The sequence below is a fragment of the Lingula anatina genome, chromosome 2 (assembly GCF_051362555.1).
Source record: "Lingula anatina isolate TDL-2025a chromosome 2, LinAna3.0, whole genome shotgun sequence".
Lineage (NCBI taxonomy): Eukaryota > Metazoa > Brachiopoda > Lingulata > Lingulida > Lingulidae > Lingula > Lingula anatina.
Window position 1 is genome coordinate 5,320,625 of NC_141768.1, and position 13,441 is coordinate 5,334,065.

Sequence of the window (13,441 nt, forward strand, 5' to 3'; positions counted from 1 at the left end):
AGGAGATTTCGAATCACTGCTAAATATATCCTGCTTATATCAATTTCGTAATTTCGTACAATAACCTTTCTTTCAAAATGATTAGATGAGATTATTACGCATATCAGCTTGACCTTGACCTATTAACCAAATGCGATGAATAGCATACGGCCGCTTTTCTTAGCAAAAAATGCCCGTCTTTTGATACAGGCAAACAACATTCAGCGAGTTGCTATGAGTAATTCGATATCTCAGGCTGAAGCTAATGCAGCGACGATGCCTTATGTCGTCGGTCATGACAAGGCAAAGAAAGAATTCTACATCAAAATACGTTCGGAAGGTAAAATGTGCACTTTGAACTTGAAGTTGACCACTGGCGCTGGGCACTGGCTAGTACACTGTAGATCTACATTTTGAGTTTCAAGGGTAATTTTTGGCTCGGTTTGACCAACGTAATGGGAGAGTAATATCAGCTTTGCTTTCATTGTCCCTAATCTCAATATTAAACCATAAAACCAGTTTTTGCTTTTTTAAACACATTTAAACTCTTTCATTGACTTTTTTTGGTTTTACATGTATAAATTAATTGTGGAATAAACTATGAATTAAAATGTAATGTTACTTAAGATTCATTAGTTTATCCTTCTTGCAGATGGTGCAAACAGTGAGAATAAAGCATTATTGCAGTATGACATCATAAGAGATGGATTCTATGATTTATATCACACAGAAGTTCCACCGGTCTTTAGAGGAAAAGGAATAGCTAAACTTTTAGCAAAGGTATTTTCCACTTTTTTCTTTTCATTTTGTGAATAATATGAAATCAAATATTGTGAGATTATATAAGGGTATCACTTGTCACTGAATATGGTGGCAAAATTTTTACCACAAAATCTCTGAAAAAAACAAAAAAGTAATTGTTTGAATATTTGTTTCAGGCTGCCTTTGATTTTGTAGTGGAACAAGATGCAAAAATGAGACTGAGCTGTACTTACTTACAGAAATATCTTGAAGACAACAAACTTCCACAGTATTACTCAAGAAATGTTCCAGTTGGGAAATAGCATTTTCAGAAAGACGTGGCCCGCAAACTGACAATAATTTATTTGCATAGGGCATCGAAGTCTTGTTTGCATGTGGGCAATAATACCACTAATGTTGGAAGTTATTGTGGAATGCACCCACCTCCAGGGACAGCACAGTTATGCACGGCATCAGTTCGCTCAAGTGATTGTCAAAACCTGCCCACTCAGTCTTTCCCATTTGCCCTGTTTGAGATTATCTACAGGGAACCGAAAAAAAAAAGATTGAACAGCTTTTCCTGCTACTTTGGTGACTACCCCCCCCCCCCCTAAAAAAAAGCAGAAAACCATATTGACAGCTGTTTGTTTGACCATCAGAACGTTGCGCAATATCTTACATGTCCCAGGAAGTGATGAAATCTTGCAAAATCCTGTCCACTTCTAATCTCACTTTTGTGCCCTATTAGCTCTCACTGAACAGTTTGTAAGAAAAGGGCATACTAGGAGCATTATATATTTACATTTTATATTGTGTATATATCAAAGATTATTTTTGTAAGACAAAAATTAAAAATATTTTTACTGCAGAGGGCATTATAAGGAACTGTTTTATGACTGAAATATCTTAATTTTGCCACCCTTCCAATAGTTTTTAGTGCTCTTGTAAAGTGAAGAAGATGCAGTACATTTAATAAGTTGTGGCATACCTTAGTGATAGCAATTTTTGTTGCAATACTGATTTTTATTGTGGTTATTAGTCAGTCTATCAGTTAGAACTAATTCATTACAAGTATTTTAATGGATAATTACATGTTAAGAAACTATTTATGAAGACACACATAAATTTAGTCTTTTAGCATGGAGCAATACTAACTGTTGTCCTAATGTAGATATGGTGCTTAACACATTTGTGCAGTAGCAACAAGAATATAATTGTATGTCTTCCATGCGTGCACTGAAACTGTCTAAATAGTACATGTTGCATGTGTTTGTTCAGTTGATACTTGACATTTCTTATAATTTTATTCCTTATAAAATAAGAATGAAACACTGATTTATATTTGAAATAATTTATCTGAAATAAATACTAACAGATATCGGATGCAGTCTTTTCAATTTCAAACTAATTTTGAGTCTTGACAGTTTCACTCTGAACATTTCTTTATGTTGATAATCCCAACCAATTACGGCAAACAATTCATGTTATATCCTTTAGATGACACATTAACAAAAAACATCCCAAAAAGACTTGGGTAATGTAAAACTATGAATCCTCCACTGTAAAAGTAATCTATATACAACTACTGAGAGGACTGAAAATCCAGCAAAGGCAATCTTAAGCAAATGTCAAATGGCATGAACCATTTTAAGTTTTTCAGGTTCGCCATAAAACAAAGGTTCAGATTTTTCAGATTGCAAGTAGCCATTGTAAAACTCGGATGCTGGCAAAGTTTTCCTGTAAATAACAGTCTTGAATCCTACCCATCCGTCCTGAAATACAGAAAAGTAACATTTAAGTAGAGTGAAAATCAAATACCACTCACAAATTGAAAAAAAAAAAAAAAAAAAAAAAAAAAAAACTCAAAGGTAAAAGCAGCTAAAACAAGAATTTCAATGATCTTATTTAAGAATTTTAATTAATAAAAAAAGTTGCACCATTTCTCTGGATGCCAAAATTGCTTTTAAACTAAAACTGCTTTAGGTCAAAGCACAAACTAACAAAATACAGTTCACAAAGGAGTCGAAGCCACAAATAAAGCTTCAATTGGTGGTGACAATTGTAAAAATACACAACTTACTCCACATTTCACACACACTGTTTTTGCCCAGGGGATGAAAAGGGCATACCCAGGGGGGCGAGACCTGTGGCCATCATGTTCTTCTATCCGTGAAATCTGACCTGTAATTTTAAGTTTATGTAACTATACTTCTTATTCAATAATACAGCGGCACATACAAGAGGTCAAGAACGTTTGTGTTAGTGTTGCAGCATGAGAAGTATTGCATTATCTGTAACTGTCTACCTTCATAAAGAAGCCAAAATACAAAGACTATCTTAATATTTCTTTCTTTTGTCCAAGTCTGTCAGAGTGAAGAGTCGAAACAGTCAACAGGTAAATCAAATTTCAGGATCTATCATAAATGAAAACTTTCTGACTAACTAATAAGCAGGTTTTTGATGCAGATTGGCAATTGTGCTAGCCTAATCCAAACTGTTGTTAATATTTTCAAAAACTGTCATATGATGCATACCAGCTATTTCATCTATGTCCACCATGTTTCTGAATTTAATAGTTCGACCTCGATATTGACTTTTTAAATCCATCTGAAAATGAACAACTGAAGTTTATTTCATAGACCAAATATTGGTGTGATAAAAACAACATCGTCTAACTCCTCCATCTGGCAAAGGATGGTGAGCTTTTTCTAGTCATAATCCAAGTAATACATGCATTAGCATGTTTGAGGATAATTAACAATGAAATTCTTCTAGAATGAATAAGTAGATATATTTATTCCATTTTCAAGCAGTGTGAAAAAGGATTTGGTTATGTTAAAGAGACAACATGCCTTTAGGATATAGGCACAGGTCATTTGGGGAGAAAATCCCACTGTAATTACTAATAATATATACCAGATCATGCAGAGCCCTGTATTTCCTAAAGATTTCTGCCATACTCCATTCCCAGTTTACTTTAGCCAAATCTGAATGTAACTTGTGGGCTGTAATTTAAAAGCATTTCAGAGTCATAGTTATTCACATATATATAGAAAATAATAAAACAAGAAAAATAAAATTACCCCATGTGCACAAGAAAAATTAAATTACCCCATGTGTATGTTTGTGTGCGTGTTTACAAAATGTAAACATGAATGACTAAAAACAATTTACATTCCAATATTTCAAAAGTCAAACAATGATTTATTTGCTTAAAATGACCCTTAGAAGACAAGAGTTGACCAAAAGTGAAATCAAAATACACTGTGGTGCAAATCAAAGCACTTTTTCTCAGCTGTAAGTTTCAGTGTTATGGAGTGCTTTATATATTTTATAAAAAAGTACCATAAGTTATTCTTGATGGGTCTTGCTCACTCTCAAATCTCTCCAACCAATGCAAATCAGACAAAGCCTCCACAAGCTGAAAATAAACAATTAGCAATGTTATATATACAGTATATATAGTAAACTTGAAACTAAGTAGTATACTTCAGATTAATATGTAACCATTTATTAATTTATTTTGTCATTATTTTATGAATCAAAATACAGTTCTTCAGTACTTGTAGCAAGATGAATTACCAAATGTCCTCCTCTGATGGCCAAGGTTTTTTCTAATTGGGCTCGAGTGATCTTTGGTGGAACTGAAATCTTCTCAGATATAAGTATAGGCCCAATATCAAAGCTAGAATGGAAAAAAATAGATATAATGAAAAGTTAATATCACAATATCTAGAAAAGTACTTTTTCTTCTCATTTACAGATTATAACATGTTGACTTCAATAAGCTTACAATCCATAATAAGACTGATAACAAATTCTATGTACTTAATACTCAGAAAACAACCGCACTGATGAGATAGTGCAAGGGAATATAGGTAAAAAATATCAATGAACTTTTCTGAGTTGCATCACACTTAATCATGTTCACAACATGAAATCAAAACAATTTGGAAAGCAAAGAGGACTGGATATCAGATCATTGTGTTTTTTAGTCTCATATGATGCAACACAGACTGACACCCTTGTTTAAAGCTATTTGGGGTGATCCCCATTACCTCACATTATTCAGTGATTCCACAACACTTACTGCTTTGGTCTTATTTCTGTAATAGTGACCCCAGTCACTGCATCATTATGAAGCAGACAATGTGCTATAGGTGAAGCACCTCGCCACCTCGGTAGTATACTGGGGTGGACATTCAGAATACCACTGGAAAAAATTATTACAAGTTTAAATTGCATTTTCTTTAAATGTAAAATTAAAATGGAAACACCTTTCATTTACAATACACTCAAATATCACAACTGCTTATTCATGAAATCTAAGAATCCTTTATTAGTTTTACTTACTAAGGAAACATGTGTATAACCCTCTCTGGAATCAGCCTTCCAAAAGAGCTGACAACACCTACATCATATGTGTTGTGTTTGTCTCCAATTGGCCAGTCTGAGACATTTAATCCATTTTCATCTGCATATTTTCTCACAGGGCACTGTAAAAGAAATTTTTCAATACTGACCCTCATTACGGTCATCGAATATACACCAAATACAAATCTCATTAATATTCTAATATTCCTTCTAGCTTTGAGTAGAACACATAGAAGCAGGTGACTATACAAGTACACTGGAAACAAGAGGTTTGTAAATCACTCAGTGAGTCCCTATAGAGTCCCCAGTAGCTACTGCTACCTAAACTATACTGAACAGCCTCTTTAACAGTTTGCAAGAGAACACTGTAAGACTGGGTTCCTATACCTAGATCAATCCATCCAGATCTGTCTAACTCCCTGGGGAGTCTCACTAAATTGCTATCAACTAATCAGCTTAAATGTATGTCACGCCTACCGAATCAGCTTTACTAGGCGTGACAGATTTTAAGCCGGTTGAGTTTTTAGCAATTTTGTGAGACTCCCCAGGGAGATACATCAATCCAAATATCTGTGGAAATGGTCACTTAGAAACAAAGTACTGATTTATTCTTCAATTGAATGATACTTACAGGTTTCTTCAACTTTAGAGCAACTACATCTAAATGTTCTATTAGGGTATGATTATCCCTTAATCTGAAAAAAATATAAAAAGTTATAATAGTTCATAAAAAAGATGATGACTGCACTTAAAATAGATACGACAACCCTATGAATCTGCTTCTGATGAGAAATAAGATCAGTGTTTAAAGGCATAGGCCTACATAATGTCTTTAAATGTTTTACAATGCCCCAAATGGGCCCAAAGTCATATATTTGTTTCAATATCCTGCATATTTCTGGATCGTGCAATGGTTTGTGTGTAAAAGAAAACTGTTTATTTTTTCTTGAGGAAAATTTGATTAAGTATCAAAGTCCTAAATAGAATACCTTTAACAGTCATTTAGTAAGCTATCAGTTGCGTAAAAAAAAAAAAAAAATCAGATTAATTCTCATAGATTTGATTGAAAACTTGATGGTCATACATTTTCGAGATCAAAAACTCACCTTGCATCATTCAATGCTTTTAAAGTTTCCAAAGAAAATTCATCAGTTCCAATAAATAAAATTCTCCAAGGAGGTTCTACACGAAAAGAGACTGGTACTTTCTTGTTGACAAATGTGCATGAACTGCAAAACCTCTTGCCACATAATTCAATAGGAACTAATCCTTTATTGCCTCTTCTAGGTGTTAAAAAACCAAATGTTCTTGGGAAAAGTCCAGTTGATTTTCTTACACCTTCTTGGAGTTGAAACCCAGAGTAGGCGAGTTTTTGAACAATATTTCTGGAACCATATTGAAGCAGATACACTTCAGTTTGATTGTTTTTTGGTAATGTCCTTATCTGCATACAGCATGGTAAGGAAGTTTTAACAGACATCCGCAAGTGGAACATATTGTGTTTTTTTCTGTTGGCTTGTTGACATCAATGTAATCAACTGGCTGTTTTCTTGTAATTCAACGAATAGAGGACTTGACTGTGCAGGGTTATAAGCAGATCCCAGCTCATATGGCAGGCACACATTCAGCAGCTATCTGGTAAAACAAGATGTATCCACAAATTTTCAAATAAACAACTGTCACAACAATTAACTCTTCATTCTATTAACATTTTTAACAAGTTAAGCAGCATTACCTAATTTAATTGAAAACTTTTTACATATACATATGTGTCACGTCAATAAAGGTATATGTATGTTTGACCAAAAAGGTACGTCTGGTCATTATAACAAGAATGAAAAGCTGCACAGAATTTTTCCCCAAAATAATTATTCGAGTTATTTAATTCAATCTTGAAATAACCCAAGGGTGGCATGAGAATGATTTTTATGTCAAATATGTATGCAGTTCTGCAATGTAGTATGGTTCCACAGTGAAAAATATCATTATGATACCTAAATTTCAAGGTATCATAACTGAAATCTGTTTAAAATATCAAATATTTGTTTCGGTGCCCCTTTAGAAATTATTGTGTATGAAATTTTACTCTATTTGTCAGTTATCAGCAAAATATCCATGAGGCGCGCCTTTTTTGACAGGGCTGCAGACATAAGTCGATGCCGAAAACTGAGGAAAAACATGCGGCAACTATTCCGAGAGTTAGGGTGAACGAGGTAAAAATCTAGTTTTTGGTATCCGCTTTTGTGTATTATTATTATTTCTAAACCATGTATATGACATAGACAACTGTATAATACACAAGTTAATATGCACACATACCTTGCAAAACGAATTTCTAAATTACAAAATGTCGATTGGATGTGAAAAAGAAGCCGTAACAGTAGTGTCCTTTCCAACTTACGAAACGTGCAGATGGTTGCAGATGGGAAATAACTAGTCACCGATAACACGTACTTCTAATAATTTACCTTCCCAAAAACCTGCATGATTCGTGAAAACATAGCAATAGAGTTCAATAGCGTTACAGTGATTCTTGCCAAAGGCTGATTGCTTTCATTTATTGGTAATTGACTTGTTTTAATCCTGGTGATTGATCAAGGAGTTTTAATATTGGTGATAGGTGATACCATATATTAAGGGGAGGGGGGGGGAGGGGATTCCCCATCCTCAATCAGGGAAAATGAGAAATTCCTTAAACCATTCCTGCTTTGAACTGCACATGATTCAAAAGTCTGATGGTGGAGAGGTTGCAAAGTTTGTCAGGAGATGATGATTAAATTTTATAAGATTACTTCAGGCATATCTTTCATTTATAGCACTCATCCCTTTAATTCACCCTAACTCTCGGAATAGTTGCCGCATGTTTTTCCTCAGTTTTCGGCATCGACTTATGTCTGCAGCCCTGTCAAAAAAGTCTGATGGTGGAGAGGTTGCAAAGTTCGTCAGGAGATGATGATTAAGTTTTATAAGATTACTTCAGGCATATCGTTCATTTATAGCACTCATCCCTTTAATGCCTCATCCCCTTGTGGAAGATTGATATAGCACATGCATGGAAATGACCTTAATAGCTTATGGGCAGTCTCAAAGCAGTATGCCTCTCTTGTGTTTCCACTACATTAAAAATTGCAACTTAATGGTTGCGATTTCACAATTTAAAATAAAATTTACCTTTGGGCATAAAAAAGTTTCCAAAGAAAATGTGCACTTATATAACATATGATGTATGTATAAACTAGGGAGATTTAATGTCAATTATATTCAATGTTTATTAAACAAAGTTCAAATATGTTTCATCATTTGTTTTATGTCATTAAGAACATTCAAATGTAAGCACTGGTCAAAGAATAAGTGGGAAATGCACTGTTGCCAAGACATTTCATAAACACTCATAAGTTAATTAACACTCATAAGTTAGGCATATAAATTATCATAATATAGCTATAAAACTAAAAATCAAAATAAACTCATTTGACCTAAGTTTATTTAGATTGCAAAGCTCTCCTTGGTTACATAATGATGTGAAGACACCATCAGCACATACCGCACCCACTGATACCAAGCAAATGAAAAAAATTTTACAGTACAAAGTACAAAAATGTGCATATGTACAGTGCATGTTATTGTTTCAAAGCACAAAGTATCTTAAGTATTACCTTACTTAAAACTTTTGAGTTTTTTAGTTGTACAAAACTTTTTATCTTAAAGCAAAGCAACTGTTTATTTGGTTGCACTAAAAAAAGACAAAGTTTTAATAATGTAAAAAAAAAACTATTTCTTCCTATAAGATGGAAACTGACAATGATTCATTAGGCACTAATTTGATTCATGTTTTAAGTACACTCAACGCAAAACAAGTTTATCAGCATTTCAACTTGACCCTCTTCAGAATGAATCAATCTGTTGGTCAGATTATACATTTTCAAAACTGTTCATCTTTCAACTTAATTGCACAAGTCTTCATAAGTCGTTGTTTTTGATAAATCTGTTACCCTCTGAATGCCTCCCATAGTACACATACTTGCTAACTCCAAGGACACCTGTAAACAATAATAAAACAGAAAGATCTATTAGTCAATGGTGCTTTTCATTTTAGAGGTCAAATGTTGAACATAAACCACATTTAGACATAAGAGTCTACAAGTTTGCTGACATATTTGGATGAATGCAAACTCTTACAAAATATGCAAAAAGTGTATAACAATTAATAAAAAATAGTGAAATTTATACTTTCTTCAAATAACAAGTGGTTTCTTTTCCTTTTCAAGTAAAAAGATATTTGTAATAAGATAACCATATCTTAATTTTACCTCCTTTCCCCCCTCCCTCTCTCAGGGATGTAGAGAGGGGTGTGTACTGTGATGCTGTAGGACTTTCCATATCTGGGTTATCATCCTACAAAGTAGCATGCTAACATTTAATATACATATTATGGGCTACAAAAATAGTGTACTAACATTTAATACAAATATTCCAGGCATTTGTCATACTTTTACTTTTGAATTCATTCATTAGGTTTGTCAGTAGGCCTCTTACAATACTTTCTCATTTGACACAGTGAACAAGAGCTAATAGCAATGTAACTGGTCAAAATTAGAACAAAACCCAAAATTTAAAAATGTGCAAATTTCAAAGAAGATAATGTCTTCTTTTGGGGCCTTTAACAGAAAAAAAACAATTTATTAGGCGAAGTTGTGATTATTATTATATATGGCAATATAAAAAATTCACCAACCTCTGTATCTGCTGGACGAACAACACTCAAGAAGGCACCTTGCCTCTTTGCTTCAGCCCGTTCTGCTTCTTTGACTGGTGATGAGTCCAGAAACTTTAGACGAGGTACACGATACAATACATACATTCTACAAAATGGTAAGAAAATGTATCCAACAGAAGTGTTCACTGATGATGCAAAATCTACATTCTGGAACACAGTCAACTTTTAACTTCATGGCAAAAAGTGATTTAACATATGATGTAATTTGTAATATCTATGATTTGCTCTCAAGTTGCTTTAATTTGTCAAAAAAATAGTTGAAAACTTTACAGATAACGAATATTCAAGTTATTTTTCTGTTCTAATACAAAAATGAAAAAAAAATGTTTTGATTATTTATTGAAACATCCTTACAATGACAAACAATATTTCAATGCCATCTACATAAACAACTCACCTGTATCTCCTGTAATCGTCATCATCCTTGTCTAAACTTGACAGCTGATTTGGGCATGCCACATTTCCTAGTAAACTGAGGAATGTTAGTGAGGGGCAATTCTTGTTGATTTGTTCCAGAAGGCTTTCTAAATCTGATATGTTATATAAGTTAAAGAAAGATGGCCAAATAAGGAATTTAAACCTATTTTTCTTGTTTTAAAGAAAAGAATTAAAGATCCAAATTAATATAAGTAGTCAAATCTAGATGAAAGTTCCATAATGAAATAAATGGTGATTTCATATAGTACTTATAATCTTATTTAACACATTCAAACATCCAATCATATTGCATTTTGATCAAAGGATATTCTGTTCTTATTTAGGCTGATTGTATGAAGTTTTGTCATCTGTGGGATATTAATGCTGTCATCAACTTCATTGTTGTCCAAGATAAGTTCTTCTAAATTTGGAAAATTTTCTAGTCCATCCAGAGTACTAAAATTAAGTAAATGGCAAATATTTAAAAATTCACATTACATCATAAGTTTTTGAAATTGTTCGTAATTATAATTCTCAAACTTTTTTCTAATCGATCAAAATCCATGCAATTTTACTCTGCCCATTGAAATTCTAACGTGAAATTAAATAAAATGACTTTATTTAATGTTCATTCATATCCTAAGGTACCTAAATAGTTTATTTCTGAATGGTGATACAATATGTTTAAATCACCTGATTCTATTAAAGCTTAAGTCTAATGTCCTTGTCACAGCACCATATGATTTGGCCAGATGGTCAGGAATTCTGTCACAGTCATAACCCATGAAGGAAAGCTGGAAGTAGAAACAATATACAAGCTGAAATAAAATGCATGAGTAAAAAGACAGAAAACATCACTATTATCAAATCTTAATTATTAAAATTATTATTGAAATAATCTAGTAAAGTGAATACAAGCCAAAAATATTTTAGGAAAGTAGCAATGCCCACTGTGCGAATTGGATCTTGAAGGGAGTCCAAGATACAAATTTAAGTGGTAGGGGGGAGGAGGGATGAGAAAAATAATCATTAAAAAGAAAAATGGTGATGTGGGGTGCGGTGGATTTAGATAATGACAAAAAATATGTACTTGAGGTTGTACATTGATTAACAAGTCAACAGCCTACAGCAATATTGTAATGACTACATATACAATTGACTTTAGGAAGTGGATATGATCCCTAAGCACTCCCTTACATAAGTGAGTGAAGAGTTCACCTTGATAATGATTCAGCTTACACTAAAAAATAAACTCTTACGTAAGTATAAAGCAGATATATATATCTGGCTCATATCAGCTTGTGCATGACTGCCTGTGTGCTCAGTGCATCAGATACCAACCCTCTTGTGCCTTGAACATATTCTACTAGTATGGTCCATGCTTTAATCACTTAAAGTTATCCATCACCCAAGTTCGTAAAAGCCCACTAAAGCCACTAAGCCTTTCTAGTGCTGTGTGCGCATGGCATAATCACTCCAATGTATGGATGTAACTGCATGTGCACAAATACCAGAACAATCTGGGGAGTATCAGTTGAAACAATGCTGTTTGCTTTGCATATTCATCCAATTATTGACCTCTACTGGCTCTTGCAGTACGTGACATCGATCCTTATATTCATACAGTAGTAAGATGCTGAGAATTATTGTGAGCTGATGTTTTTGTGTCTCTGTATCACGTAAAAGTCTGTCAGGTCAAAACAATGTTTGTTATTCAAATCCTTTGTTTCTTCATTGTAAGGTGTTGGTCTGCTAATAAGTTACTGCAAGTAAGTCAGTAGCAGAGCAAGTCCTTAGGCAAATCCTTCACCAAGAAAGATAAGTTTAGCTGCTTGCAAGGCGTATCAATCAAAGTCGTTCAAATAGTCAAATTTTAATTATTTATACAAAGAGCACATATAAGAGACAATAAAAAAAGAGTGCAAACGCATGAAATTTCGTGCTAACTGAAGCAGAGCATGTAAGGCCGAAAATAGTTATAATTAAGCCGGTCAAAGGTCCCTTGTAGGAAATTTTTTAACGAATGTAATTTTTAAAATTGTTTTTGGAATACAGTCAGCTCACATGTCAGAGACATAGTTCATAATGTTTCATGATATCTAACATATATTTTTGGTTTAAATGAGGTACTTACCTGACCATTTTGAACTGTTACTGCCACGGTTTCTTCGGCATTTTTACTTTCTCTATTCTGCTCCTCTTCCTTCTCGGCCATTCCGCTTGTTGACATCACATGACTGATGACCTATTTCGGAAATGAGAGCACGTGTAAACCTGTGCTTGGTTCCTAATAACAGCCTGTACTCAAGAGGCCAGATGATTATTTCTGAAGCACCATTCAAAATATAACCTCACATTAGGAGAGGTAAAACGTATTTTGGTTGCGCAGGAATAAAATAGAGTAAAGACCACCATGACCTCAGCAAAATATCAAACTGAATATAAAATCTAAATTACAGCAAATATGAACGTTACGTTCCTAACTTCGGTTTGCTCTACGCTCACAAACACGGTTCATTAGAACCACTTGCGTACTCTATGATGGTAAACGTAAAATGAGTAATTCGACTATGTAGCATTAGGGTAAGCCACTTTCTTCTTTGAGACCTCGTTGATCCCAGCTGTCTCGTGTATGTGACGTGCGTGTTAATTGTGTGCGTTGGCCGGTGTGCATTTGTGCTATACTTATGATTATCATTACTTTTATTTTTAAAAACAAGTTCGACTGTTCACACTGCTATAAAGTGCTAGATATTGCTATGGAAATAACTCCAGACAGAATATATCTGATATTATCTCAGAGTCAAGATCTGTCAAGGGAACAAATCTACCAGTTTACAGTGACGCTACGGGGGCGTCTCGATAGTCCGAAGGTTCATTGGTCCGAAGGTTCATTGGTCCGAAAATTCGTAAATTTTTCATCAGATTTTCATCAAAAAGGTTCATTGGTCCGAAGGTTCATTAGTCCGAAAATTAAAGGTCCATTGGTCCGAAGGTTCATTAGTCCGAAGGTTCGATAGTCCGAAGGTTCATTAGTCCGAAGGTTCGATAGTCCGAAACATTTTAAGATGTTCTTCGATTTTAAGAATTATAATTACAAACGGAATCTAAGGGTGCGTTCCCAACGAAACTATCATTCTACGTAGATTGATC

At 33.9% G+C, this 13,441-nt stretch overlaps 3 protein-coding genes across 3 annotated transcripts; 1 reads left to right on the forward strand and 2 right to left on the reverse strand.

The window, feature by feature from the left end:
• Positions 1-105: 105 nt before the first annotated feature.
• LOC106176858 (protein NATD1) lies at positions 106-2,103 on the forward strand. Its single transcript, XM_013559410.3, has 3 exons — positions 106-319; positions 632-759; positions 918-2,103. Exons 1-3 carry the CDS (start codon positions 136-138, stop codon positions 1,041-1,043), a joined length of 438 nt encoding a protein of 145 aa, XP_013414864.3. The 5' UTR covers positions 106-135; the 3' UTR covers positions 1,044-2,103.
• Positions 2,056-7,548, reverse strand: LOC106176834 (methionyl-tRNA formyltransferase, mitochondrial). The gene is made up of 11 exons (XM_013559379.2): positions 7,414-7,548; positions 6,201-6,729; positions 5,726-5,789; positions 5,074-5,216; positions 4,811-4,933; positions 4,303-4,405; positions 4,066-4,141; positions 3,637-3,725; positions 3,255-3,327; positions 2,801-2,901; positions 2,056-2,492 (listed from the first exon to the last, which is right to left on the reverse strand). Exons 2-11 carry the CDS (start codon positions 6,587-6,589, stop codon positions 2,349-2,351), a joined length of 1,305 nt encoding a protein of 434 aa, XP_013414833.2. The 5' UTR covers positions 6,590-6,729; positions 7,414-7,548; the 3' UTR covers positions 2,056-2,348.
• A 1,008-nt stretch (positions 7,549-8,556) lies between these two features.
• LOC106176909 (leucine-rich melanocyte differentiation-associated protein) lies at positions 8,557-12,533 on the reverse strand. Its single transcript, XM_087004246.1, has 7 exons — positions 12,423-12,533; positions 10,982-11,082; positions 10,613-10,744; positions 10,269-10,403; positions 9,830-9,956; positions 9,405-9,489; positions 8,557-9,134 (listed from the first exon to the last, which is right to left on the reverse strand). Exons 1-7 carry the CDS (start codon positions 12,516-12,518, stop codon positions 9,055-9,057), a joined length of 756 nt encoding a protein of 251 aa, XP_086860372.1. The 5' UTR covers positions 12,519-12,533; the 3' UTR covers positions 8,557-9,054.
• Between the last annotated feature and the right edge of the window lie 908 nt (positions 12,534-13,441).